Source organism: Sapajus apella, unplaced genomic scaffold (assembly GCF_009761245.1).
Source record: "Sapajus apella isolate SASKATOON/1434 unplaced genomic scaffold, GSC_monkey_1.0 scaffold166, whole genome shotgun sequence".
NCBI classification, from domain to species: Eukaryota; Metazoa; Chordata; class Mammalia; order Primates; family Cebidae; genus Sapajus; species Sapajus apella.
In genome coordinates this window covers 955011-982664 of record NW_022437106.1, presented here as the reverse complement: position 1 = coordinate 982664, position 27654 = coordinate 955011, and the positions used below count along the sequence as shown (strand labels likewise).

General features: G+C 43.4%; 1 protein-coding gene and 1 long non-coding RNA gene across 5 annotated transcripts in view; one reads left to right on the top strand and one right to left on the bottom strand.

Moving 5' to 3' along the window:
* TNRC6B (trinucleotide repeat containing adaptor 6B) overlaps positions 1–27654 on the bottom strand; it is a 275182-nt gene that overhangs the window by 182872 nt on the left and 64656 nt on the right. For 2 of the 4 annotated variants that reach the window (XM_032267134.1, XM_032267133.1), the window contains exons 2-3: positions 17492–17566; positions 8539–8629 (exon numbers count right to left, since the gene is read on the bottom strand). In XM_032267134.1, coding sequence (XP_032123025.1) covers positions 8539–8583 — 45 coding nt within the window. In that variant the 5' untranslated portion in view covers positions 8584–8629; positions 17492–17566. The remainder of the gene's footprint in view (positions 1–8538; positions 8630–17491; positions 17567–27654) is intronic. The other 2 variants (XM_032267136.1, XM_032267135.1) reach the window with 1 other exon arrangement.
* On the top strand, positions 6963–26045 carry LOC116542292. The gene is made up of 3 exons (XR_004265148.1): positions 6963–6974; positions 12267–12276; positions 25934–26045. It is a non-coding gene; the product is annotated as an uncharacterized LOC116542292 (long non-coding RNA).

Here is a 27654-nt window from a genome sequence, read left to right as displayed (position 1 = left end):
GCCATTTCTAGGTGTCAATAAGGTTGCTAAAATAAAAATAAAATAATTTGTTTAATCTGCTGTCTATTCTTGAAACTCTTCAGCCTAAAATAATCTGGGTTCTGTCATGCCCTCCTCTTCCCTGGCACTCTAATCACAGTGTGGTGGATTAAAGATGACCTCATATTTAAGGGCAGTCTTCTCACTGAAAGGTAGGATCCATTTCTCCTCCCTTTGAGTCTGGGATGGTCCTGTAACCTGCTTTAATTCAACATATTGGGAAAGAAGTAAAGCTGGGTGACTTGCAAGGCTGGGCTTAAAGGTACCTGCAGCTCCTGCATGGTTGGAATGCCCCCTCCTGAATCTCTACCACCATGCTGTGAGAAACTCAAGGCATGTAGAGGTCATATGGAGGAGAAACTTGGGTCAACAGCCTCAAGCTGGTCTCCTAGCTGACAGTCAATACCAAATGCCAGCCATGTGAGTCCTTTTCAGACGTTTCTGGCCAATTGGGCATTCAGATGACAGTAACTCCTGCCAATACCACTTTGGAAGAGAATAACTGCCCTACTGAGCCCAGGAAAACACAGAACTATGAGAAATAAAAAGTTGTCTTGGTAATGGAGTTTTTTTTTTTTTTTTAGAAACTCGATGTTTATTTTCCATCAATCTTATTTCCATACCGCTTAAGAGCCCATGCAAGAACAGCTTAAGACCATTCAGTGGTTGCTCCTACCCTTCAGTGGTCTGAGCAGTGGGAGCTGCAGACCAGTCTTCTGTGACAGGCTGGGCGCTCCAGTCTTCAGTAGGGAACTGCTGGATAGGCAGAGAAGGCACCTGCATGCCTTCAGACCAGTCTGCAACCTCAAGCTGAGTAGCAGTGGACTCAGGAGCTGGAGCAGTCTATTCACCCTGAAATTCCTTCTTGGTCGCAGCCTTTTCAGCAGCAGCCTGCTCTTCTTTTTCAATCTCTTCAGGATCTCTATAGAAGGAGAGATCAGGCATGACCTCTCACGGGTGTTCATGGGAAATGGTGCACACATGCGCAAAACTTCCTGAGCCAGCATCCGCCACATCAAACCCGCTGAGTGAGCTCCCTTGTTGTTGTATGGGATGACAATGTCCACATAGTGCAGAGGAGAATCTGTGTTACACAGAGCAATGGTAGGTAGGTTAACATAAGACGTCTCAGTAACAGGCTGGTGGTCAGCCCTGTTGTGGCGTCAGTAACCACAAGACGCCAGGGCTCCCAGAAGGCTGCCTGGATCCAGTTAGTGAAGGTTTCAGGAGCGAAGCGGCCAGCAATTGGGTGGCTCCAGTGGCAGCAGAAAATTCAGCAGGGCCCTCTAGCCAGTATTCCTGGAGGATATGACACTGACATCAGCAGGGTTTTTAATGGCAACAATGGCATGAGCTGCTAGCAGAAGCTTCTCCCAGGTCCTCTTCAGATTTATATTATACATGCCATCACTTTTCCTTTTATAGACATACTGTTCCATCTGGAAGTCAAGGTTGGTGCCACCTAAGTGAGTTCCCGCTGCAAGGAACTTAAGGACATCCTCCTCCTTCATTTGCAGGACATCAAGAGCTCTGGACATTGTGAAAGTTTCCCTTTCAGTTACAACGGGAATCCAGAACAATGCCATATGGACCCTTGTGTAGGTAGCGTGAAAAATGGTGATGGAGTTTTAAAAAATATACGTAAACTTTATTTTTTAGAACGGGTTTAGATTTACAGAAAAATTATGAAGATAGTCCATTTATCTGAAGATAGTCCGTTATCTGAAGATAGTCCGTTTATCTGAACCCAATTTCTGCTGTTAGTAACACGTTATCCTGTACATTTGTCACAGTTCATGAATCAATATTGATACATTAGTATTAACTAAAGTCCATACTTTATTGAATTTACTCAGTTTTTACCTAACGTTCCAGGATCCCATCCAGAATACCACCATTGTTATCGTGTCTCCTTAGCTGTCTTCTGGCTGTGACAGTTCCTCAGATTTTTCTCAGTTTTCCTTGAGTTTTCAGGAGTGCTGACCAGGTACTCCGTAGAACACCCCTCTACTGGAATTTGTCAGATGTTTTTCTCATGATTAGACTGGGATAATGGATTTTGGGGAAGAAAACTAGAAAACTGATTTCCTCACATCATACCAACAGTACAAACTATAAAAATGACTTAACACTGTTGATGCTGACTTTGATCACCTGGCTTTAGGGTTCTCCACTGTGTGAATCCACTCTCAAGGAGTGGAAAGTTAGACTCCACATCCTTGAGGATAGAGTATTTACTAAACTTTTTGGAATTATTCTGCTCAGGAGGTTGCGATGGCGTTTTTTTGTTTTTGTTTTTTGCAGTTGTTTTTTCAAGATGGAGTCTTGCTCTGTTTCCCAGGCTGGAGTGCAGTGGCATGATCTCAGCTCACTAAAACCTCCACCTCCTGGGTTCAAGCAGTTCTCCTGCCTCACCCTCCTGAGTGGCTGGGATTACAGGTATGTGCCACCACACCCAGCTAATTTTTGTATTTTTAGTAGAGAGACGGGGTTTCACCATGTTGCCCAGGCTGCTCTCCTGACCTAAGGTGATCCGCCTGCCTTGGCCGCAGAAAGTGCTAGGATTACAGGCATGAGACACTGTGCCTGGCTGCGATGGTGGTTTTAAACCACTAAGTTTTGAAGAGATGTAACAGACACTAAGATATCTGAAATACACTAAAATTTTCCACCATCTCCCACCACATGTTACCTTTTACATGCTATGCACAGTTCCCTCTGCTTATAACAGCCTTCTCCGCATCACCCATCCAACAACAAACCAACAAAAACCATGAAATCCTTCTTCCTACAATACCCAGTTCAAGCATTCCCTCTCCATTGTGGAGCTTCCTTCCAGAAAGAATTCATTGCTTTGACCTAGGCAGGTTATTTAATACCAAGATCATAGCCTGTATAGCATGGTCACCTCCCTCAACCAGATTAAAAGTGCCCAAAATGCAGAGACGACGTCTTACATAAATAACTTTGCATGCCTGTACCTACGACATCAGCAAATAGTAGGGCCCAATAAATGTTTGTTGAATTGCATAAACTGAATGGCTATAAAAGTATATCACTTTTGATAATATCTCAATAAAAAGCATAAAAGAGAGATGATACAAATAAACAGCTTAGTTCCAGCATGTGTCAGTAAAGCCACAATAGAACTGAAACATCCCCGTAACATACAGTTCTATCATGTAATAGCGAAAACAGGCAAAGAAAAATGAGCATTGCATTTCACCAGTCAAAGCCACATGTGACAGAGAAAATAGTACCTGTTTTCAGATGAGTGTGATAATATAAGCACATAAATGCCAAATAAATTAGGTCAGGAGTATCTCTCTATGGGAATCAGGCCAATGAAGTACATACATATCCATGCCTCCAGATTTCCTATGGCATCAAATACTTTTTACATAACATAATTTTCTTTTTCTTTTTTTTTTTTTTTTTTTTTTTTTTTTTGAGACAAAGTCTCATTCTGTCATCCAGGCTGGAGTGCAGGGGCATGATCTGGGCTCACTGCAATCTCTGCCTCCCAGGTTTAAGTGATTCTCCTGCCTCAGCCTCCCAAGTAGCTAGGACTACAGGTGCATGCCACCATGCCTGCCTAATTTTCGTATTTTTATTTTATTTTATTTTATTTTTTTGAGATGGAGTTTCACACTGTCACCCAGGCTGAAGTGTAGCTCACTGCAGCCTCTGCCTCCTGGGGTCATGTGATTCTCCTGCCTCAGCCTCCCGAGTAGCTGGGATTACAGGCACACGCTACCATACCCAGCTAATTTTTATAATTTTAGTAGAGATGAGGTTTTGCTATGTTGGCCTGGCTGGTCTCAAACTCCTGACCTCAAGTCATCTGCCTGCCTTGGCCTCCCAAAGTGCTGGGATTATAGACACGAGCCACTGTGCTGAGCCGCAGAACATAATTTTCATATTTAACCTCTGAAAGTGTGGAACAGTAAGACAGATCCATGAGTAATTCTGTTAATTCGATTCAATTTTATCTCTCACATACACAACAGGGAAATTAAATAAGCCCTGAAGTGGTCCTTGGGAAAAATGTAAGAAACAGTCACTGTTCCTTCAAAGGATATGTTCAGGGGTGTCTGAAGTTTTACATTAACAATAACACTGTCAACTTGTCTCCCTTCAGCATTTACAATAGAAGCTTTCACTACAATAGCAGAACTCTTCTTTGAGAAATTTGTTAGGTCATACAAAATTGCATTCTGGTGACCATTCAGCGAACAAAAGCTAGTTCTAAACTGATGTGAAATTTAACATTCTTTCTTCCTGCCTCCATGTTAAGTGGTTGGAGTTCCGAGAATTAAAACAAATAAAGAATAAATAATAGTTTAAGAAGTCAATTCCGTGTGTCAGCACCCAGCACAGTTCCTGGCACACAGTAGGTGCTCCATAAATATTTGCTGAATTAATCAGAATGAGAGAGGAAGGGAGGAAAGGAGGCAAAAATAAGGAAAAATAGAACACTTGTGCATAATTCAAGAACGATCTATAATCTATAATCTATTTACCATAGAAACCATCACCTGCACCGGGCGTGGTGGCTCACGCCTATAATCCAAGCACTTTGCAGGCCAAGGTGGGCGGATCACCTGAGGTCGGGAGTTCAAGACCAGCCTGACCAATATGGTGAAACCCTGTCCTTAAAAAAAAAAAGAAACCATCACCTGCTTTATATCTTTCTGGCAGAGAAAAAAAAAAAAAAACCTCCCTAAACTCAAGAGGTCAAAGTCTACATTTCCCAACTCCCAAAGAATATATAATCTTAATCCATCTCTGAACTTCAATAAACATCTCTCTCCAAGAAATGTTACGGAAGATGTTGCACAGTTTCAGAGAACATCTCTTCAAGAGGAACAGCAAAATTCACTTCCTCCAGTAAGGCTTCCATACCAATCCTGTCCATCCATAAGCACTCCTGACTTCTGCTTGCACAGCTTACCTGGGTATTCTGTAAACCATATTGACCCTTCATTCATTTGTTAACTATTCTTGGCACCTTCTCTACAACTGCAGTCCCAAGCCTTTCCTCTTAATAGGACATCTAAACTTGCCATTTCAAGTCTTCAATTACAATGACTTCTCTTTCTTTGTTGAGACAGAGTCTTGCTCTGTCACTCAGGGTAGAATGCAGTGGCACAATCGCGGCTCACTGCAACCTCCACCTCCTGGGTTCAAGCCATTCTCCTGCCTCAGCCTCCCCAGTAGCTGGGATTACAGGCATGTACCGCTATGGCAAATTTGTGTACTTTTAAAGATGGGGTTTCACCATGTTTGCCAGGCTGGTCGCAAACTCCTGACCTCATGATCTGCCTGCCTCGGCCTCCCAAAGTGCTGGGATTATAGGAGTGAGCCACCATGCCCAGCCAACAGCTCTCTCTTTTTTTTTTTTTTGAGACAGAGTTTCACTCTTGTTGTCCAGGCTTGAGTGCAATGGCGCAATCTCAGCTCACTGCAACTTCCACCTCCCGGGTTCAAGCGATTCTCCTGCATCAGCCTCCCGAGTCGCTGGAATTACGGGCACATGCCACCACGCCCAGGTAATTTTGTATTTTTAGTAGAGATGAGGTTTTTCCATGTTGGTCAGACTGGCCTTGAGCTCCTGACCTCAGGTGATCTGCCTGCCTCGGCCTCCCAAAGTGCTGGGATTACAGGCATGAGCCATTGTGTCTGGCCCCCACCACTCATTTTTTGAAAATAATTTAATTTCTCTTTAACTCATAAAATTTGGTTTCTGCACCTCCTACTCCAATTAAATAGCACCCTTGAACACCAATAAGTTATTTTTAGAAACTATCATAGAAAATTTAAAACATGTACAAAGTAAATACAAATAAACCCCTATGTACCCATCATAACACTTCAATAGCTGTCAACATTCTACCATTCCTGCTTCATCTACACTTCCAAGTACTCTCCACCCCATTTGATTACACAAGTTTCACCAGCTACAAACGTACCTACACTGTAACTATTTTTATTGTAAACTATTGCACCCCTATCAGACAGGGAACCTCCCCATCTCCCCAGAAAGTTTTCTCATATCCTTTCTCTTTAATTAGTTCTTAAACAAATCCAGGGGACTTTTCTCACTTGTCAACCTCCTTGATTCTTGATCAGAGGTTAGTGAATGAACCTTTTTCTTGAAATTCCCCTCTTGATTTCTATGATGCGAAAGGATCCCAATTCATCCTAAAGTCACATCAGTGTTAGTGCCAAAATACATCTCAAGTCTGTCTTTCCTCCACTTCCAGCTCCACCCATGAATGTAGTCCACCCCTTCTGTCTTACCAGAAGAGCGGCTGCACATGCCTTCTCACCGCTCCCTGCTTCCACTCTTATGTCTTTCCAATCCGCTCTCCGGACAGCAGCCGGAGACGTTTTTGTTTTTTATTTTGAGACGGAGTCTCACTCTGTTGCCAGGCTGGAGTGGAGTGGTGCTATCTCAACTCACTGCAACCTCTGACTCCTGTGTTCAAGTGATTCTCTTGCCTCAGCCTCTCAAGCAGCTGGGACTACAATGTGTACCACCACGCCCAAGTAATTGTTTTATTTTTAGTAGAGAAGGGGTTTCACCATGTTGACCAGGATGGTCTTGATCTTCTGACCTCATGATCCACCTGCCTCCGCCCCCCAAAGTGCTGGGATCACAGGCGTGAGCCACCCCACCTGGCCAACTGAGTCATGTCTTAATCTGCAAATCCTGCCAGGTGTGGTGGCTCCCGCCTGTAATCCCAGCACTTTAGGTGGCGGAGGCTGGCACATCACCTGAGGTCAGGAGTTCGAGACTGGTTTTAGTAGAGAAACCCTGTCTCTACTAAAAATACAAAATAAGCCGGGCGTGCATGGCACACACCTGTAATCCCAGCTACTTGGCAGACTGACGCAAGAGAATCACTTGAACTTGGGAGGCAGAGGTTGTGGTGAACCAAGATGGCACTATTGCACTCCAGCCTGGGCAACAAGAGGGAAACTCCATCTCCAAAAAAAAGCAAATCCTACCACATCACTCCTCAAGTGAAAAGCCTTCAATGGCTGCCCTGTGCATGGAGAATAGGTCCACGGTGCACACTGTGACCTCTGAGGCCTTGCAAGGTCTCTGCCTCTCTCTCTAACCTCCCGTCACACTTGGTCCACAGGTTTCTGAGAGTTCTTGGAAGAGGCCACAGGCTTCTGCAGCTGTTTCCTGTGTCTAGAACACTGTTCCTCCAGCTCTCCACAGAGCTGGCTCTCTTGCCCATTAGCTTCAGCTGCAATGTCCCCTTCTCAGAGAGACCTTCCTTGACTAGCTACACTTTTCCTCCCAGCTGCCCTGCATGACATAACTTATTTTATTTTCTTGATAGTACTTACTATCATCTATAATTATTATCTTTATTTATTCATGTCTCCCACTAATATGAAACCACCTTGAGAGTAGGAACTATGTCTTTTTGGTTCATTGTTGTATCCCATGATAACACGTGCTTAAGAATTACTTATTGAAGGTCAGGCTCGGTGGCTCACACCTTAATTCCAGCACTTTGGGAGGCTAAGGCGGGAGAATCACTTGAGCCCAGACGTTCAAGACCAGCCTGGGCGACACAGCAAGACTCCGTCTGTACCCAAACACAAACAAACAAAAAAACCAAAGAGCCAGGTGTGGTGGCACACACCTGTGGTCCCAGCCACTTGGGAGGGCTGAGGTAGGAGCGCTGCTTGAGGCCGAGTGGTTGAGTCTGCAGTGAGGCGTGAGCTGTGATCACACTACCATACTCCAGACAGTGACAGAGCAAGATCCAGTCTCAAAAAAAAAAAAAAAACAAAACTATTGAAAGAAAGAAAAATCAGCTCAAAATCACCATTTGATAGAAAATTCTCTACTTTTCCTCAAAACCTGCTACCTTTCCTGACAGCTTTCTGTTAACAGACACCCACAAACTATGTAACCACAGCACACTGGCAAATTCCAGCCATACATGAAATCATTCCAAATATAAGATTCTGTTGATTAATTTACAAGCTCTTGGTACTATGCTCCTACCTGAGTGATGAAATCATTCGTACCCCAAGCCTCAGCATCACACAACATATCCATGTAACAAACCTGCACAGGTACCTCTGAATTTAAAATAAAGCAAATAAAATTTATAACAGAAGGGCATCTAAAAATGATCAGTGACTGCCTCTGTGCAGCCTTTTAACTTTATATACTTCTGATGTTTTAATTTTTTATAAGCATATAGTAACTTTCATAATAAAATTTAAAAGACATCAGTACACTAAAATTTAATTATAAAGTTCTCTGTAGTTAAGTAAAATTGTTTTAAATTAGCATATAGCATTAAAAAGTATACTGAAAAGAAAAAATATTTCTCAATCTTAGGTTAGGTTCTAATTTAAATCAATCTAATTTTCAGTCACATAAAACAAAACACCCATTCTACTCATCCACAGCCTCTACTGTTCAATTTCTACCCAAACTGTACCTTTCAGTAATTTACTGACCTTGGAACTGCTTTCTTCCGATACTTCTCCCTCATTGGTTTGCATGGGAACAGATTTTGTGCAAAACTCTGCAGAAACACAAAAATACTGCCTAAAAGAGAGAAGAGAAAAAGTATGTAAGGAATTCAGGGCAAAAATTTGTTTTTTTCAGAAGTTTAGACTGAAATTCTCTCAGTAAGACCATGGATACTGTGAAATAACCTTAAGTAACGTGTGTGTGTGTGTGTGTGTGTGCGCGCGCGTGCGCGCGCACATGCATCTTAAAGGTAAGAAAGAGAGGACTGGACGCAGTGGCTCACGACTATAATCTCAGCACTTTGGGAGGCCAAGGAGGGCAGATCACAGTCAGGAGTTCAAGACCAGCCTGGCCAAGATGGTGAAACCCCATCTCTACTAAAAGTACAAAATTAGCCAGGCGTGGTGGCAGGTGCCTATAATCCCAGCTACTCAGGAGGCTGAGGCAGGAGAATCGCTTGAACCTGGGAAGCAAAGATTTCTGTGAGCCGAGATCATGCCACTGCACTCCAGTCTGGGTGACAGAGTAAGACTCTGTCTAAAAAAAGAAGTAGGGAGGGAATTTTTCCCATCTTGGGGGAGAAGGGTAAGGAGGAAAGGTTTCCAGCATTGGGATATTAACAGCTCTAGATTTCTCTATTTTATTTGGCTTTTGGCAGAGGTGATGGTGAAATACAGCAGACAGTGACCTGCAAGAGAGTATGCCAGTGAGCAAAGCAGCACACTTGCTGTTACAATGCCGCATGTCACACTGCCTGGGTAATAGGCTAAGGCTATTGGAACTGGCAGCGTTTCTGTTTATAATTTATGAATAATGTTCTTGCTTTCTTTATAACTGAAATTAAGGTACACTATAATGGCTGGCCCCGCTTTTTATTTTTAGGAAATGTGCTTAATAAATTAAATGTCAGTTAATTTATTTTTATATGAGACTATTTATAGGGCCACATTGTAAAAAGTAATTAATTTTTCCTCGAAGAATAAAATGAGTCAAGAAAAAGTTTGTTAAAATTTTATGAATAAAATGTGCCAAAAGGAAACTACTAAAAATTTATGCAACATTTTCATGAATTCATTTCATATGTAATTATTGAAGAAAACAATTTTTTTTTTTGAGACAGAGTCTTGCTGTGTCACCCAGGCTGGAGTGCAGTGGCGTGATCTCAAGTCATTGCAATCTCTGCCTCCCAGGTTCAAGCAATTCTCCTGCCTCAGCCTCCCAAGTAGCTGGAACTACAGGCACCTGCCACCACACCCAGGCTAATTTTTGTATTTTTAGTACAGACAGGGTTTGACTGTATTGGCTAGCCCAGTCTTGAACTCGTGACCTCGTGATCCACCTGCCTTGGCCTCCCAAAGTGCTGGGATTACAGAGCTATGGAGCCAGCCCTATTGAGGAATAATTATTCAAATGACACAAATCTCCATTATAATACAGGTACAAATATTTACAAACCTATCAGATACTTTAAAGCTCACAGCTACAAAACATAAAAGCTAAAAAGGGCCAGGTGCAGTGGCTTATGCCTGTAATCCCAGCAATTTGGGAGGCTGAAGCAGGTGGAACGCTTGAGCTAAGCAGTTTAAGACCAGCCTGGGTAACATGGCGAAACCCCACCTCTACCCAAAATACAGAAATTAGCCAGCTGTAATGACACACATATGTAAGCACAGTTACTCAAGAGGCTGAGGTGGGAGGACTGCTTGAGTCCATGAGGTCAAGACTGCAGTGAGCTGTGATTATGCCACTGTACTCCAGCCTGAGCAACAGAGACCCTGTCTCAAAAAAAAAAAAAAAAAAAAAGCTAAAAAGATGCTGGTAGTGTATTTTTTTTTACATGCAAGAAAAATCTATTAATGTGCCAATGCCTGATGATCTGTTTTGGTGCAGGCTTCTCTGTAACCAGCCAAGCCTCGAGGCTAAGAAGGCACTTCCAGGAAGCTGTTTCCTCACCTGCTAGGTGGGAAGGGGTTACCAAAATAACTACTTTGCTCACCTAGCAAGGTCTTCTTGGGAACAAATGCATACTTATGTGATGTGAAGTGTAAAATTAGTACAGTAGAAGCTCTCAATTGGTATCCATTCACTCACTTCCAGATTAATCAACATTGCCCATTCCCTCTGTATAACACATGACTGATGCTCACAGCAAGTGAAATCAGGCTTTCTCTAGTTGATTTTGTCCCTCACCTGTTTATGATAGTTGTACAAAAAATGTTCTTCATGAAAATTAGGTTGATAGCATTGGAAAAACTCAATAACATATCCAGAAAGATTTTATGTGTAATTCGCTTCACAGATGTCTTTAAGTTCTCCTACTTCAGGGAAACAGAGATTGCATTTCATAGATGATGCATTACAAGCAGAGCTGAACCAGAAAAACTCCTTGGAACTCCATTCATGCTTGCAGGCCTACGCTCAGGACACTCCTTGGTTTGGAGCTGTACCGTCTGCTGGCCCCTCCAGACCCACCACACTCCATTCTCTGCCTGACTGTGTGCCCCAGGGGACACCATCATTGGGCTCCTGTATCTTCTGGCCGCTGGCTGGGCTAAATCACTGGGAGGCACTGACAATATACAGGAGGCAAGAGAGGAAGAAGGGATGTTGCTCTGTCACCCAGGCTGGTGCACTAGCACGATCTCAACTCACTGCAACCTCCACCTCCCCGGTTCAAGCGATTCTCCTGCCTCAGCCTCCTGAGCAGCTGAGACTACAGGCACACGCCACCGTGCCCAGCTAATTTTTGTATTTTTAGTAGAGATGGGGTTTCACCATATTGGCCAGGCTGGTCTCGAACTCCTGACATCGTGATTCACCCACCTTGGCCTCCCAAAGTGCTGGGATTACAGGGGTGAGCCACGGCGCCTGGCCTGGCTGTTCTATTTTTCTTAAGTCTCTTTCCAGCTTACTTGCCTGGCTAAATTAGTTCTTTCTGTGACAATCACTGCTATTTCCCCTCACTGACTCCTTCTCCCTACCCTCAACACTGAACACTGACATCTCTCCTCCCCTATTCTATCCTCTCCTCTCCCAAAGGCTTTAACCAAGACTTCTGCCCCTACTCTCACTTCTTAAAATCCATCGTCTCAAAAAAAAAAAAAATCCATCGTCTCCTAATAAGATCCTACCAAGGCCCAATTCTGTCAAGACCCAAGTCTTTCCTTCCCTACTACTCCAGCCCTCAATTTTCCAACATGTTAGAATAGAAATAGAGAAACCAACAAAGGCTACTGAACCACCCAGCAGCTGACAACCGTGGGGAACCATACCATTGCTAGGCCTGAAGGGGAGGAGCAGTGACTGGAACCTGGAGGGGGAGCTGTGGTAGTCACTGAAGAGTCTGACAGACCTGAATGCTTTCTGATGTGGGACCTTTAGGGAATGACTCAATTTTGTCTCCGCCTCAGTTTCCCTTTTAAAACTTGGGAATAATAGTTATTCTGGGGATTCACTGATAATATATTTGCATTTGATACATAATAGGTACTTATAAGTATATGGTGATGACCAACTCACAAAGCATTCTCTACTCTGAATTCTTATTATTTCAGGGTACAATCCCCAGTGAGCTCCATTTCCCTTTGGACACGCTGCGAGAGGGGAATGCTTCTTCCTGGCTCCTGAGTTTCCACCCTTGGCTCCTCTCCACCTGCACAAAATCCACTCTAGAGAAGGTAACAGGATCTTACTTTAACGGTGAGTTTGGAAGGAGAAAAAAGGTATGTGGAGCTCAGCCCTTTCTTTTCCTTCCTTTTGGAAGCCAGCTGCCCCGAGGAGCACGCATTCTCCTCTGGTCCTCCACCCATAAATGCAGGACCCTCACAACTACCCATGAGTAGGTCAGTCTGTGGAATTATCAAGTTCGGTGTTAAGTTCACTGGCTGGTAGATGTGTCACATTCTCCAATACAGCTGCTTTTTTAAGCCTGGCCCCTCCGCCCAGCAGCACACACAGTGGTAGTGGCAGCAGAACAGGTGGTCCAATACCGCTTTAATAGTCAGAGAAACAATATTTTGGTCTCCCAAATGCCCTCCTTTTAAAAAGGAGGGAAAAATTATAAGTGTAACAATTATTCACTGCATATAAGCTTTTAAAAGGAGGACATTTCAGAGACCAAAATATAGAACCCAGTCAAGGGAGGGAGAATGCTATTTACTGGGTCTCAGAGATCCTAACCTCTGGTGCATGGCACTACAATTATGATAAACAGGCACGAAGTAAAATTCAAGGCAGTAAAATACATGTGGCGTTTCTGAGGCTTCCGTGAAGGCCAGGACTTTGGGTCTTGGACTTTAATGAGGCGGCACAGTATTTCTTGTAGAAGCTTGTATTAGGCTTTTTACTGTTGTTTTTATAGTTACACACTAGCTTTTAACTATTGAGGCTGAATTAGAAATTTATAAACCATAGGCACACAGTATTTTGACCTCAGCAGTGACTGTAGTTATGGCAACTTTGTCTTCACGTAAGTGGCTGTTTCTATAGAGACAAAGCTGCATGCACTAGGCACATAAGCCTTAGCAAAGGGTTGGGGGCTTTGCAGGCCTTATCAAGAAACAAGCCACAGGCAGTTGTGGTGGTGGTCGTGGTGACGCTGGTATTAAAGCTCATTTCAACATCAGCTGTGCAGGCAGCCTCAGTATACGCTGGCCGCTCAGGCCTAGCAAGCAAATGCCAGCAGTGCTGGCCTCAGCAAAGGGAATAGAGCATTAGCGGGCTTGGGTGTCTTCAGTGTTCAAAAGGCTGCTGCTTGACCTTGAATTATGCCGGCACAGCTTTTCCTAAGCAGGCATGGCTGAGGAAAGATTAGAATTCAGGGAAAACAGACTGTCTTCCTACAGGCCTTTCAGACGTCAGAAAGTGGAACAATTACTTGCTGCATATAAGCTGCAAAGCAGCTGAATTTCAAACAGCACACATGCATTACAAAACCAGTGAACTTCTACGTTTCAGTTGCTTGTGCTAGGCTTACCTGGGTGATTCAAAAGGAAAATGAAAATTAAGAGGTTTCTGACTATAAATAGAAGGAAGGGAGGGAAGAAAGGAAGGGAGGAAGAAAGGAAGGACAGATGGATGGACGGACAGACGGACGGACGGACGGACAAACGAAGACTTGCATAATCTAGACTTACCGGTTAAGAACAAAGCATTAAGAAACAAAAGCTGAGGAATGTGAGGGGAGGAAAACTTTTTTCCCCGCTCTTGATGCTTCCTTCCGCATGGGACAATACCCAATTTTTAATATTCCTGGACTTATCATATCCCTGACTCAGGCTGCCAGGGGTGACAGGACTTCTCTGATTAGTGCGTCTGGAAGAAGAAACTAGACTTGCAAAGTCCAGCCCTGTTCTCTCCCTTTTCCTTTGGGGGCACCTGTTATGCTCTGCTCCTTTCCTCTGCTAGGAGGCAGGTCTATCCCAGACTAGTGTTGCTGGGTGAATAAACCTGCTAAGTCCTGCAGTTTAGTATTAAAAAGTCTATTTGCCCTTAGATGTAAGCCAGTTCTCCTATGGAAACTTTATAAGTGATAAACGTGAAATTTTGATCTCCACCTACTTGCCTTGCCCCTTTGTCCTATGTCTCTGTAGGTTCAGAACTTGAGCAGGGAAGAGAATATTATTTATTAGATACCCTTTGATCTCAACTTTTATCTGAAATGTATTCTCCTCAGAATTAAGTTCAGTTTTCTATATCAGCCTATATTCTCCTGCCTCAGACTACCAAGTGACTGGGATTACAGGCATGTGCTACCATGCCAGGCTAATTTTTGTATTTTTTTTTGAGACGGAGTTTTGCTCTTGTTACCCAGGCTGGAGTGCAACGGCACGATCTCGGCTCACCGCAACCTCCGCCTCCTGGGTTCAGGCAATTCTCCTGCCTCAGCCTCCTTAGTAGCTGGGATTACAGGCACGCGCCACCATGCCCAGCTAATTTTTTGTAGTTTTTTAGTAGAGACGGGGTTTCACCATGTTGACCAGGATGGTCTCGATCTCTTGACCTCGTGATCCACCCGCCTCGGCCTCCCACAAGTGCTGGGATTACAGGCGTGAGCCACCGCGCCCGGCCAATTTTTGCATTTTTAGTAGAAACAGCGTTTCACCATGTTGGCCAGGCTGGTCTCGAACTCCTGACGTCAAGTGATTCAGCCACCTCAGCCTCCCAAAGTGCTGGGATTATAGGTGTGAGCCACCGCGCCCAGCCAACACAAGTGTTTAGTTTCTGCTTCCACTTCACCTTGGAGCAGTCACCAGTTTGTGACCTATGGTAAGTAGTGAGTCGTCTTGACCTGACACAGTCATGACAGGACTCAACAAATGTTAATGACTAAATACAAGTAATGTCCTACCTGTGCAAGTTCTTCCAGGAAAATTGACAACTATGTTAATATTTTTCAAAGCCCTCCAGCATCCAGCCCACACCTGCATCTCCAGCCTCATCTGCCTGGTCTCTCATTCTTTTGTTCCAGCCATAATGAACTTCTTACAGCTTCGCCAATATGGCAGATTGTTTCAGGCTTCCATGTTTTTTGTTGCTATCACTCCCTTTGCTGCAAAAAGGGGACTCCCTAATTTTCAATCAAGGCTCAACTTCATTATGAACTATTTCCTGATTCATCTCTAGGCAGAAGTGATGATCCCTTCCTCAGTGCCCCTACTGGATCTTGTTTGAATTCTATTATGGGATCTGTAACACTTTATTGGATTTATTTACTCCTTTAGATTCCTCTATGTGATAAGGATTAGACTTGTCAACCCCTTGATACTAGGCACTAAATCTTGTTGATCTCTGTATTCAGTCTACTTAAAACTGTGTACCTGGCATTTAATAGGTATTCAGTAAATTTCTAGGTAAGAATGACTGAATTAATCAACTGAAATGCTTTTTATTTAAAATGCAACAGGTATCAATTCAATAAACATTTACTGTGCCTCTACCACATGCCAGATGGAGCTGGGATAGTGTGTTATGCTGGAATGAGCTGTGGCTTTAAAAATGTAGAATCATTCTTGTCAGTTATTAGCTGTGTGATCCTGGGTGAGTTATTTAACTTTCTAATCCTGAGTATTTTCATCCATAAAGCCGTGCAGGAAGAGGTGTTATAAAGATTAAACAATGTGTGTAGAACTCTTGGCAAGGTGTCTAAGAGCATTTTATTTCTCTACACTACTGAGGCTGAACTGGAGGTTCATAAACCATAGGCCACACAGTATTGTGACTTTAGCAGTGACTATGGTTATGGCTACTGTCTTCTGGTAAGTGGCTGTCTCTATAGAGACAACATGCATACATTAGGCACATAAGCTGAGCAAAGGGTTGGGGAAAAATCCATCATTAATTTCTCATCCTATCCCTGGACCCCTCATATTAGCTCATCGGCAAGTCCTATCATTTTTGCTTTCAAAATTTGTTTCTCAGATCCACCCATAATTCTTCATTTTCACTGCTGTCATCCTTTCTTGCTTGTGGGGGCCTCTTTTAGGCATTAAAAATAGGTTAGCTCCTTTACAAGCAGTCTCAAAGGGTTTATCTATTAGTAAAGGAGACAGACACAAATAAATCACTTCAATATAAAATACTGAATAATTTATTACTGTAATAACAAAAGGTGCTCTTACAACACAGATGAAAAAGAAATTCTGCCAAGGGAGTTTGGGAGAAGAAGACAACAGGAAAAACACAAAGAGAGTAGACAGTCACGTTCCCCTCCCCGCTTCCAAACTCTAAAAAGAGAAAAGCATCAACCAAGGCACAATGCCACGAAAAAAAATATATATATATATATATATCTAGGGAACAGAAAATGGTCCGTTAAGGCTTACAGATAAGGATTCACTAAAAAAGCAGCCAGAAATGTTGGCTGGAATTAGGTTTTGAAGGGATCTGAAGGACAACATCTGCAGCAACTGGATGCCATGAGAGCTCTTTAAGCAAAGGCATGACCTGAGTAAATCTACCATTCAGAAAGTGAACTCTGGCAGTAATGTGGACTACAGACCATAGCAGGGAAAGGCTAGAGACAGAGAAACTGGGAGTACACTCACATAAAGCATTAAACTCACATAATCGTAGTAACTAAGTTGTAGCTTTCTAGGATGAGGCACCAAATGTCTATCCATCTAAAATATCAGTGCTTTTTTTTGTTTGTTTTTGGAGACAGAGTCTCACTCTGTCACCCAGGCTGGAGTGCAGTGGTACTATCTCGGCTCACTGCAACCTCCTCCTCCCAGGTTCAAGCAATTCTTCTGCCTCAGCCTCTTGAGACTGGTGGTGGCACGCACCACCACGTCTGGCTAATTTTTTTTTTTTTTGTATTTTTAGTAGAGACGGGGTTTCACCATTTGGCCACGCTGGTCTCGAACTCCTGACCTTATGATCCGCCTGCCTTGGCCTCCCAAAGTACTGGGATTACAGGTGTGAGCTACTGCACCCAGCCAATACCAGTGCTTTTTAAAGGGACCCATATAGTAGGAAAACAAGGGGCTGCTGTGATGGTCACCTTAAAAATAAAATATCTTTCTGTAAAGACTTGGTAAAAGGGCAACAATGTTCTTTTCTTTTTTTGAGACATAGTCTCGTTCTGTCACGTAGATTGGAGTACAGTAGCGTGATCTTGGCTCACTGCAACCTCCACCTCCTGGATCCAAGTGATTCTCCTGCCTCGGCCTCCTAAGTAGCTCAGACTACAAGTGTCCACCGCCACTTCCGCCTAATTTTTGTATTTTTAGTAGAGATGGGGTTTCACCATATTGGCCAGGATGGTCTCGAACTCCTGACCTTATGATCTGCCTGCCTCAGCCTCTCAAAGTAGTTGGGATTACAGGTGCGAGCCACCGTGCCCGGCCTAAGGGCAACAATGTTCTTAAAAAGTACTTTTCTTCTTTTTAAGAAGAAGACTATTGCCAATATGGTAGATATATATTTTTAAAAACTTACCTTTGACAGTACCTGGGGCAACGCAAGCCCGTGAAGATGAGTCTACGTTACATTCAGTGCAAAAAAACCACAACCCTGAAAAGAGAGAAAAATCACAGTAAGCTATATACTCACAGAAAGATGCCATATAAGGCAGTGGTACAGGCAGCCTCGTGGAAACCTAGCTCCTCTATTCACCAGCTATTGTTTCAGGGCCTGCAGCCCAACCTCTCAGGGCTCAGCTTCCTCAACCAACACTGGGAACAATGACAACACTTTCTTCATAGGGTTTGTTTGAAGTTTAAATTAAATATGTGTAAAACTCTTAGTACAGGGCAGGATACCAAACACATGCTCAATAAAGGGAAGTGGTTATTAAGGCTTTTTACAATCAAGGGCATCACCCTCCACCCAGTTGTTTAGGTCAGACCCTGACATCTGTCATGAATTTCTCACCCGAGCCCTCATATCAGCCCATCAGCAAGTCCTATCATTTCCTCTTTCAAAATCAGATCTACCCAAAATTCTTCACTTTCACCGCTGTCATTCTTGCTTGTTGGGGCCGCTTAGGTGGTTCTCTGCTCCTACTCTTGCTCCTCACTCCTCCCTAGTCCATTCCCCGATAATGGCTGGAACAGTTTCTTCAAAATCAATTCATAGCAAGTTGCTAAGAAATGCTGTGAATATTTTATTTATTTCATGATGGAATCTCTCTATGAAATATATATTCACATATTTGAATATAGAGATATAGGAATATATATTAAATGGCCAGCACCTTCATTTTACAATGACACAAACAAATGCAGAAGAAATGCTCCTTAAGGTTGGAGCCACCTATGCATGTGCAGGTGCTCAAAGCAATGGTGAGCCCAGCAGAGGCTCATCTGGAACCAGTATCTACACCACTGTCAGAAAGGTGGCACTACTTGGGAATCGGCCCCTTAGTTTCATGATCAACCCATTACTTCTGTCCAAGACAGCGTGCCTCATTTCCCCCAGCTAGAGATTGTAAGTCAGAGCTTCAGCCCCGCGTTAGGGCACGGTGCTGAGATGGTGCCACAGGGAATGTGGAAGCACCTCACTGCCCTGCTATCTGTCGTCCCCTCTACCTGACTTACTTTATTTAATAGTGTTTGAATCAATAATTTTCAGATGGACTTGAGATGAGAATTAGAAATATTTTAACTCATCTCCCTATCTCCCTCCTATACACTGTGTCCCAGCAGACTTTCTTTCTAAAAAGCAAATTTGACCTTTGGGTATCTCGCCACCTAAATTCAGTCAATAACTACCTTCAGGGTAAAATCCAAGACCTCTCCAGACCCATTATCACTTCATGACTGCACACAGTTTCCTTACTCACAACACATACGCTAATGTCTGAGAGCCCTCTGCCTAGTCCCTCCCCCTCTTCTTTTAGGTGTTATCTCCTGCAAATTTTCTGTATCCTCCCTGGTTGGACAAAGTGTTCCTCCTCTGAGATATATATTATATTGGTAATATCCATGGGTCCGTTTTCTTCACTCAACAGGAGCTCCTTGACAGCAAGGACTATGTCTGACATACCTTTGAATCTGGTACTGGGCAGAGTCCAATAAACAGAAGCTGAACTGAATCCCAATGGGATCCCAGCAATTCAGTACTTGAATGTGGATGTGCCCCCTAATTAAATGCATTGGTGAAAACAGAAGGAGTTGGCTGCAACTTCCAAGATGGGTCTGGTCCTACTCGAGGCTATGTGGTTATGTCTGACCCTCAGCTCTTCAGAGGACTGTATTCATTAATTTTTTGTCAACTGCAGACTAGCAAGAGAATAACACTAATTTTTAGTCCCCATTCTCATCAAAGTTTCTGCTCAGGCTAAAACGCAGCTGCTTCTCTGGATCTATCATTAGTCCAAATTCTTTGCCAACCCCATAAAGTTGCTCATTATTACATGTCTCCTTAACAGACATGGCTAGAAAGAGCCACTCAGTTCTTAGCCTGCTGGGCAGTGAGTCTTAGACTCTTGCCTGTATTCAGGGATGGGAAAAAAGGAATTAAAGCAGAGGGTAGGCAGGCTAGGGAAACTGAGCAATTTTCCAAGTACTCTTGAATCCCGGTTTTACGAAACAGCTTCATTACTTTCTCTGCAAGGCTGTGAACCTCTGTATCAGGTACACTTACATATTTAAATGAACATAAAAATTCTAAAATCAACATGTAAAATTATCTAGTTGAATATCTACAGCACTATTTTCCTTCTAAGGTATAAATAGTGGCAAATTTCCCCAAAACAGCTTTGCAATGCTCAGAACTACACTGCAATCCTATTGTCTGACCAGGTACAGCTGCAGCAGTAAAACTGTGAACCACTCCAGTTCTCTCTACTCTCTTTCAAAGCAGCCAAACTAGTCTTGGAATTCACAGAAGGGATGGGAATGTTCAGTGGATCCTGGGTTAAATCAGTCCCCAGGTCCTGCTAAACTGCAAGCTGACTTCAAGAATTCTCTAGGCCAAGCGTGGTGGCTCACTCCTGTAATCCTAGCACTTCATGCTGCGAGGTCAAAGCAGGAGGATCAGCTGACCTCACGAGTTCAAGGTCAGCCTGAGCAACATAGGAAGACCTTGTCTCTACCAAAAAAAAAAAAAAAAAGTTAACCGGGCATGATGGCATGCACCTGTAGTCTCAGCTACTAAGGAGACTAAGGTAGGAGAACTGCTTGATTCTGGGAGGTCGAGGCTGCAGTGAACCATGATTATACCACTGTACTCCAGCCTGGGTGACACAGCAAGACCCAGTTTCAAAAAAATAAAAATAAAAATTATTCCAAAGCCAACTACCTAACTAAACTCACAGGATGTAATTAGAACTAAACCTTTCCTAGGGAATATGGCGGGTTGAAAGAAATACATATTCAACAAACTATATTTATTTTGCTGGTATCTTACCAGTATCACCTCTGATATGGTTTTAATTTTCAAACTTGACTATTCAGGACAATTATTTTAAATTTAATTTTAATTCTCATTTTAAAAATTGAAGCAATATGGATGAGAGGCTCTTAACCAATGTCCCCTCTCCTCCAATCTAGTCTTCCCAGGACTCACCACTCTTATCAGTTTGATATCCAGCATAATTCTTGGGATACAGACTATTAAGAATATGCTACGAACTTTTAGTTGAGTCACAAATAACTCTGAAAACCCTGTCTGCCTACACTGTTGGCAAGTGGCCTAACTTCAAGCAAGTTGTCCAGAAAGAGATGTCTTAGTGAGACAGCAGATGTGAGGGAGGAGCACAACACCAGCAAAGAGGCCTGGAAGGTCTTCCCAGGGGGCAAGAGGGGATGCCAGGAGATTCAGTGGCAGACAGGAGGGTACCACCCATCCAGATCTGTGAGTAGGCATCTGGCCCAATCAGGCAAGAAGGTACCTAGTTAACTAAGTAACACAAATAATATCAAAAGTCTAAGGAGGACCGATGTGGTGGCTCACACCTGTAATCCCAGCACTTTGGGAGGCTGAGGTGGGCAGATTGCTTGAGCTCACGAGTTTGAGACCAGCCTGGACAACCTGGCGAAACCCCATCTTTACAAAAAATACACACAAAAAATTAGCCTTGCATTACGGTGTGCACCTGTAGTCCCAGCTACTCAGGAGGCTGAAGTGGAAGGATGGCTTGAGCCCAGGAGGCAGAGGATGCAGTGAGCCTAGAACATACCACTGTACTCCAGGCTAGGCAATAGAGCCAGACCTTTTCTCAACAGGAGCACAGGTGGAGGTAGATCTGCTACAAGCAGAAGATGGTTATATTTAGCCCCCAATACACAAGAGATTTACTATCGTTCCAAGAAATTCTATCTTTGCAGTTTTAGGCCACTCCCTACTTCACTTCAACACTTCAGAAATTCTGTAAAAATACTGTCTGTCCATTCCTAAAAACATCCCCTTTAATCTTAAAATCTGTTCTAGCTATTGCGCTCCTCCCTCCCCTCTTCTCTTTCCTAGTCCAGCTTTTCTTGTTGTTGTTGAGACAGAGTCTCACTCTGTAGCCCAGGCTGCAGTGCAGTGGCACAATCTCAGCTCACTGCAACCTCTGCTTCCTGGGTTCAAGTGATTCTCCTGCCTCAGCCTCCCAAATACCTGGGATTACAGGTGCATGCCACCATGCCTGAGTAATTTTTGTATTTTTAATACAGATGGGGTTTCACCATGCTGACCAGGCTCATCCTGAACTGCTGAACTCAAGTGATCAACCCTCCTTGGCCTCCCAAAGTGCTGGAATTACAGGTGTGAAGCACTGCGCTGGGCCTAGTCAAGCTTCTTGAAAAAGCAGTTTATAACTGCGGTCTCAACATCCTATTTCTCATTCACCTATTAATCATCCCGACTTGATTTCTGTCCCTATCAATCTCAGTGTCAATGCAATGGATACTATTCAACTGTTCTTCCTTTAACCTCTCTCTAGCATTTAAAAATCAGAACCACTGTCTAAGTGCTCCTAAAGAGAATCCAACATAAAAATAAACACAAAATAAGTAAAAAATAATTTAGCCATACCCTCCTTTGTACACACACACACACACACACACACACACACACACACACACACACACACACAGAAACAAAAAAAGAAAAAGGAAAAAAAATAAAAATAAATAAATACAGATCCGAACCAGAACCACCTGAACATTTGGGAGCTCCTTTCCCACCTTAATAGTAAGGATACTGAAGATCCAGCCACTGGGCCAGGAATATCCTGTTTTAGTTCCTGGTATCCTGGCTGTGTCAGGTCCTCCTGTTTCCCTGGGTTTGCAACCTGCCTTCTTATCATGGGCAAGGTTTGGAGTGGGTGGGGAGGTGAGAAGCTGCTGCTGCTGCTGCGGTACATGGCAGACTGGGGGACAGGGTCACAGAGAGGGAACCAAATTCAACTCCTGGCTTCACAGATTGAGCTCAGTTCTGATGCCCAATCTGGTAAGAATCAGGTTTAGGCCCTTCACCTGCCCCCCTGGAAGAATCCAAGGCAGTACTTTCGCCACCTCTTGGTCTGTTTTTTTCTAGTCTGTTTCACAGGACAGTCTTTCTCTCCCTGTCCTTTCATTATTGGTGTATTCCTCTAGAGTCCACACTTCTCTTTCTCTTTTTACTACACACACATGGTCTTATGCTTTCTCTCTTTTTTCTTTTTTTTTTTTTGAGATGGAGTCTCATTCTATCACCCAGGCTGGAACACAGTGGCATGACTGCGGCTCACTGCAACCTCTGCCACCAGGGTTCGAGTGATTCCCCTGCCTCGGCCTCCCGAGTAGCTAGGATTTCAGGCACCTGCCACCACGCCTGGCTAACTTTTGTATTTTTAGTAGAGACAGGGTTTCACCATGTTGGCCAGGCTGGTCTGAAACTTCCAACTTCGTGATCCCCCCACCTCAGCCTCCCAAAGTGTTGGGACCACAAGCATGAGCCACTGCGCCTGGCCTGCTCTTATGCTTTCTCATAGACACAGCTTCCACCTGGATCCTGATGACTCCCAAATCTCTCTCTAGGGCTGACCTTTCTTACAGTCTTCAGAACCATCTACACGCTGCCTAATGCAGCTCCATCTCATGTGCCACAGGGCCCTAAAATAAAACAACCCTCCCCCAAAGCGTGTTTTTCTCCCTCAATTGGGAATACTGCCATCCCACTCAAATGAGAAGTCTACGAACATCAGAAGCTCCTTCCTCTCACCAAACTCTGTCAATTATAATCCCCAACTATTCTAGTACGTACTTCCTTACTCCTAGTGGCACTGACTAACCTGCTTCTTGCATAGCTTCTCACCATTTTATGTTAGTTATCTTTTTAATTGGTTTTCCTACCCTCAAGACCCACCCCTTCTCACCACCACTAGAATTATCTTTAAAAAACAGAAATTCTGGCCGGGCCCGGTGGCTCAAGCCTGTAATCCCAGCACTTTGGGAGGCCGAGGCGGGTGAATCACGAGGTCAAGAGATCAAGACCATCCTGGTCAACGTGGTGAAACCCCGTCTCTACTAAAAGTACAAAACATTAGCTGGGCATGGTGGTGCGTGCCTGTAATCCCAGCTACTCGGGAGGCTGAGGCAGGAGAATTGCCTGAACCCAGGAGGCGGAGGTTGCGGTGAGCCAAGATCGCGCCATTGCACTCCAGCCTGGGTAACGTGAGTGAAACTCTGTCTCAAAACAAACAAACAAACAAAAAAAAACAACAACAACAAAAAAACAAATTCTTACTGCCTTTGCAATGTGTTTCATCCACCCTGTAGATAAAACCCAGTTCCCACTGTGATAGGTGAGGCCTGGTCCCTGCTTTCACCACTGCCTTCACCTCCAGAACCCAACTGTTTTCAGTTTCCCTTGAGCGCCAGATGGTTCTGCGTGCCTTTGAACACACTGCTTGCACCTAGACTGCCCTCCAACTGACAGGACAAATTTCTTCTCAACTTTCAAGACACGGGTTTGGGGAAACCTGTTCGGTGAAGTCTTTCCCGCCAGGTGCGGTGGCTCATGCCTGTAATCCCAGCACTTTCGGAGGCCGAGGCGAGCGGATCACCGCCTGACCAAAATGGTGAGACCCTGTCTCTACAAAAAAAAATTAATTGGGTGGTGGCATGTGCCTATAATCCCAGCTACTCAGGAGGCTGAGGCAGGAGAATTGCTTGAACCCTGGAGGTGGAGGTTGTAGTGAGACGAGATGGCACCACTGCACTCCAGCCTGGGCAAGAGAGAGAGACTGTCTCAAAAAAAAAAAAAAAAAAGTATTTCCTGACGCCCTCTTCTTACAGGGGATGTGGACGGATCCTTCACCTGAGTGAGCACCTGCACTCGGAACATACTTACACTAGGCTTGCTTATGTGTGTGTATGCTTGTAGGTGATAAGCTTCCCGGGTCTAAGCCTTCTTATCACTGTCATTTAATATAGTGTCAGCACAAAGGACATTCCCAATAAACACTTTTGGAATCAACACACACATTTTTATGAAAAAACTAAAATCAACTCAATACAATATGACATTCTGAGCTTAGGAAAACAAAGCTGTGGCTTATCAGCCGTCACAGTCTATGAGGGCAGTGTGCTATTTGCATGGCATCCCTAGACTTCCTGGGAGAAGCAGTGAAGGAAACTTGGAAACTGATGGCAGGACCCTGGCACAAGAATGTTAACCTGATTTTTATGTCTTGGAAGTCAGGAAAGGCTGCCTAAGAAAAATAAACTCAGTCCACAGTAGGAATGATCAGAAAGACTCATACCCAACCTTGGGCTATTAATCCAGCTTGCTCAACTAATTTATGCCCTCCAGCCTGGCCCCAGAATAATCTGTCAATTCTTTAATAGAAAAGGCTTCAGAAAGTAAGACTGCCTTCTGAAAGCCTAAACACAACTGCAAATCACTTATAGGTAGTGGCAGGGATGGCAGGGAATTCACCGAGGGCTACAAGAACAGCAGAGGCAGCTACTAAAACAGCAGATTCAACTCAACCAGCTTTACCGAATGCTTACTAAGCACATGACACCGTGCTCAGCAAGTTTTCAGAGCAAGGGCCTATGTCCAGGTTTTATTGCAATTGTTGGTCACATAAGAATTAAATAGATTAGCGGTGATAAATATGTTAATTAGGTTGACTTAATTATTCCATATCATATTCATAAATCACAATATCACTTTGAATCCCATAAATATATGCAATTATAATTTGGCAATTTACATTAAAAGTTAAAAGAAATAATTAAGTAGATTAACATGTTAACTTTTGTGACCAATTTATTAGTGATTAAAGAAAAACCTTTATTCTTTTTCTATATTGCATATTAATTTTATGATGTAAGGTTGTTCACAAATTTTTAGATGCATATTGCTTCTCCAGTAAACCAGTGAGTTGAACACTGACGATGATGATAGTAATATGAATAATCATTAACAATTGTTTAAGCTGTGCCCAGCACTATATACCTTGGAAGTCTCAAAAAACTCTCATTTCAGATCTGATCCCCTTTTTCAGGGGCCTTATGCTATACATAAGGAGAAAAAAACTAAGCACTAAGCTGAGTGGCACAGAAGTTTAGAGAATGCAGAGAAAACGGTGAGCTGGACAACCTGTGCCACCCTCAGAGAGAAACTGGGATTCCAACTGGAACTGACAGGATTTAAAGCACTGATTCTCAAACTCTTTTGTCTCAGGACCCCTTTACACTTAAGAAAATTATGGAGGACCTCAAAGAGCTCTTGTTTATCTTAATTTTTATTACTAATATTTGCCATACCAAAAATTGTAACTATGAAACATTAGAAGTATTAGTTCATTTATTCGGCCAACAAACGTGAAAAAAAGCTCAACATCACTGATATATAGAGAAATGTAAAGCCACAATGAGATACCATCTCACACCAGTCAGAATGACGATTATTAAAAAGTCAAGAAAACAACAGATGCTGGCGAGGCTGCAGAGAGGTAAGAACACTTTTCCACTGTTTGTAGGAACGTAAATGAGTTCAACCATTGTGGAAGACAGTGTGGCGATTCCTCAATGACCTAGAACTAGAAATACCATTTGACCCAGCAATCCCATTACTAGGTATATACCCAAAGGAATATAAATCATTCTATTACAAAGATACGTACATGTGTATGTTCACTGCAGCATTATTTACAATAGCAAAGACATGGAATCAACCCAAAGGCCCATCAATGATAGACTGGATAAAGAAAATGTGGTACATATACATCATGGAATACTATGCAGCCATAAAGAAGAACGAGATCATGTCCTTTACAGGAACATGGATGCAGCTGGACACCATCATCCTCAGCAAACACAGGAACAGAAAATCAAACACGGCATGTTCTCACTTGTAAGTGGGAGCTGAACAATGAGAACGCATGGACACAGGGAGGGGAACAACGCACACTGGGGCCTGTTGGCTGGGTGTGGGCGGTGGGGAGGGAGACATCAGGAAAATAGCTGATGCATGCTGGGCTTAATACTTAGGTGATGGGTGCACAGGTGAAGCAAACCACGATGGTACATGTTTACCTATGTAACAAACCTGCACATTCTGCACATGTATCCTGGAACTTATAATAAAAATAAAAAACTATTGCTTTTTTAATTAAAAATGGTATTTCAAAGGATTAAAAGTTTGAGGAATGTGCCACTGTTTTACATATTTGCAAATTTCTTTCATGTCTAGCTTGAGCAACAACAGCTGTACCCAAATATATATACTATTGCATTCAATATTTTGCAGTATCACATGTCTGGAAAACTCCAATGGGCACTCATAAGAGAAAGAATTTAAAAGGCATACAGCATTCTTAGTAATATTAAAATAGTTGTGACCTCCTGAAAGAGTCTTGAATGGGAGGAGGGAGCAACCCTCAGACCACACTTTAAAAAGCATTCACTGAATAAAGAAAATGGTCTAGGCAAGGGCTGGGCAAGAAGAAATGTGTGGCTCCTACGCCCTAACTTTGAAGAACACAAACCCCTACTCTTAATAGCTCGGCTACAACCCAGCTAACCTCCGTGGTGAATCTGAGAGACAGGGATGGCCAGGGCAAGGCGGGTTCTGCCAGGCTGTGCTGGTTGGTGCTGACGGCAGTGCCATCAGGGAGGCTCTACTGCCCTGGGCAACATTCTCTAGAGGCCACGTCAGGTTTTCCTCTCCAGAACCTCCACTGCGCTCTCCTGCTAGAGGAGAAGCTGTAAATGGCTTACCAGAACTGTCTTGCCATGGGTTCCCGGGGCTGTGTTTACTAACTGCAAAATCATCTCCCTACTGCAGTCTCAAAGTCTTCAGACATTTCTTGATCTGGCTGTCTTAAAAAGCAAATTTAACATCAGCCACGTAGCCAGGTTTTCCTTGCCAACTATCATGTGAGTTTGCTATTCTGTTCCTGTGCATCTTGCGCACTGTAAAAACAGTTCCTGGAGCATCATATGTCATGGATCTAGTTGCCATAAACTGAAAACATTTTCTTCATATTTTGTGGCACAAACTAAAAGCATTCTGGATGCGGTTTGCATACAGTCCATCTCTGGCCAAAAAAGAGGTTTAAATTTATGGATAAACAGAGAAAGGGGGGTAGCCACTGCCTTAGTTAAGCTGTTTTATTATCAAAGTCCATGTCTGATAGTGTGTATTTTTTAATTTAAATTTTTCCTGTGATTAATGTT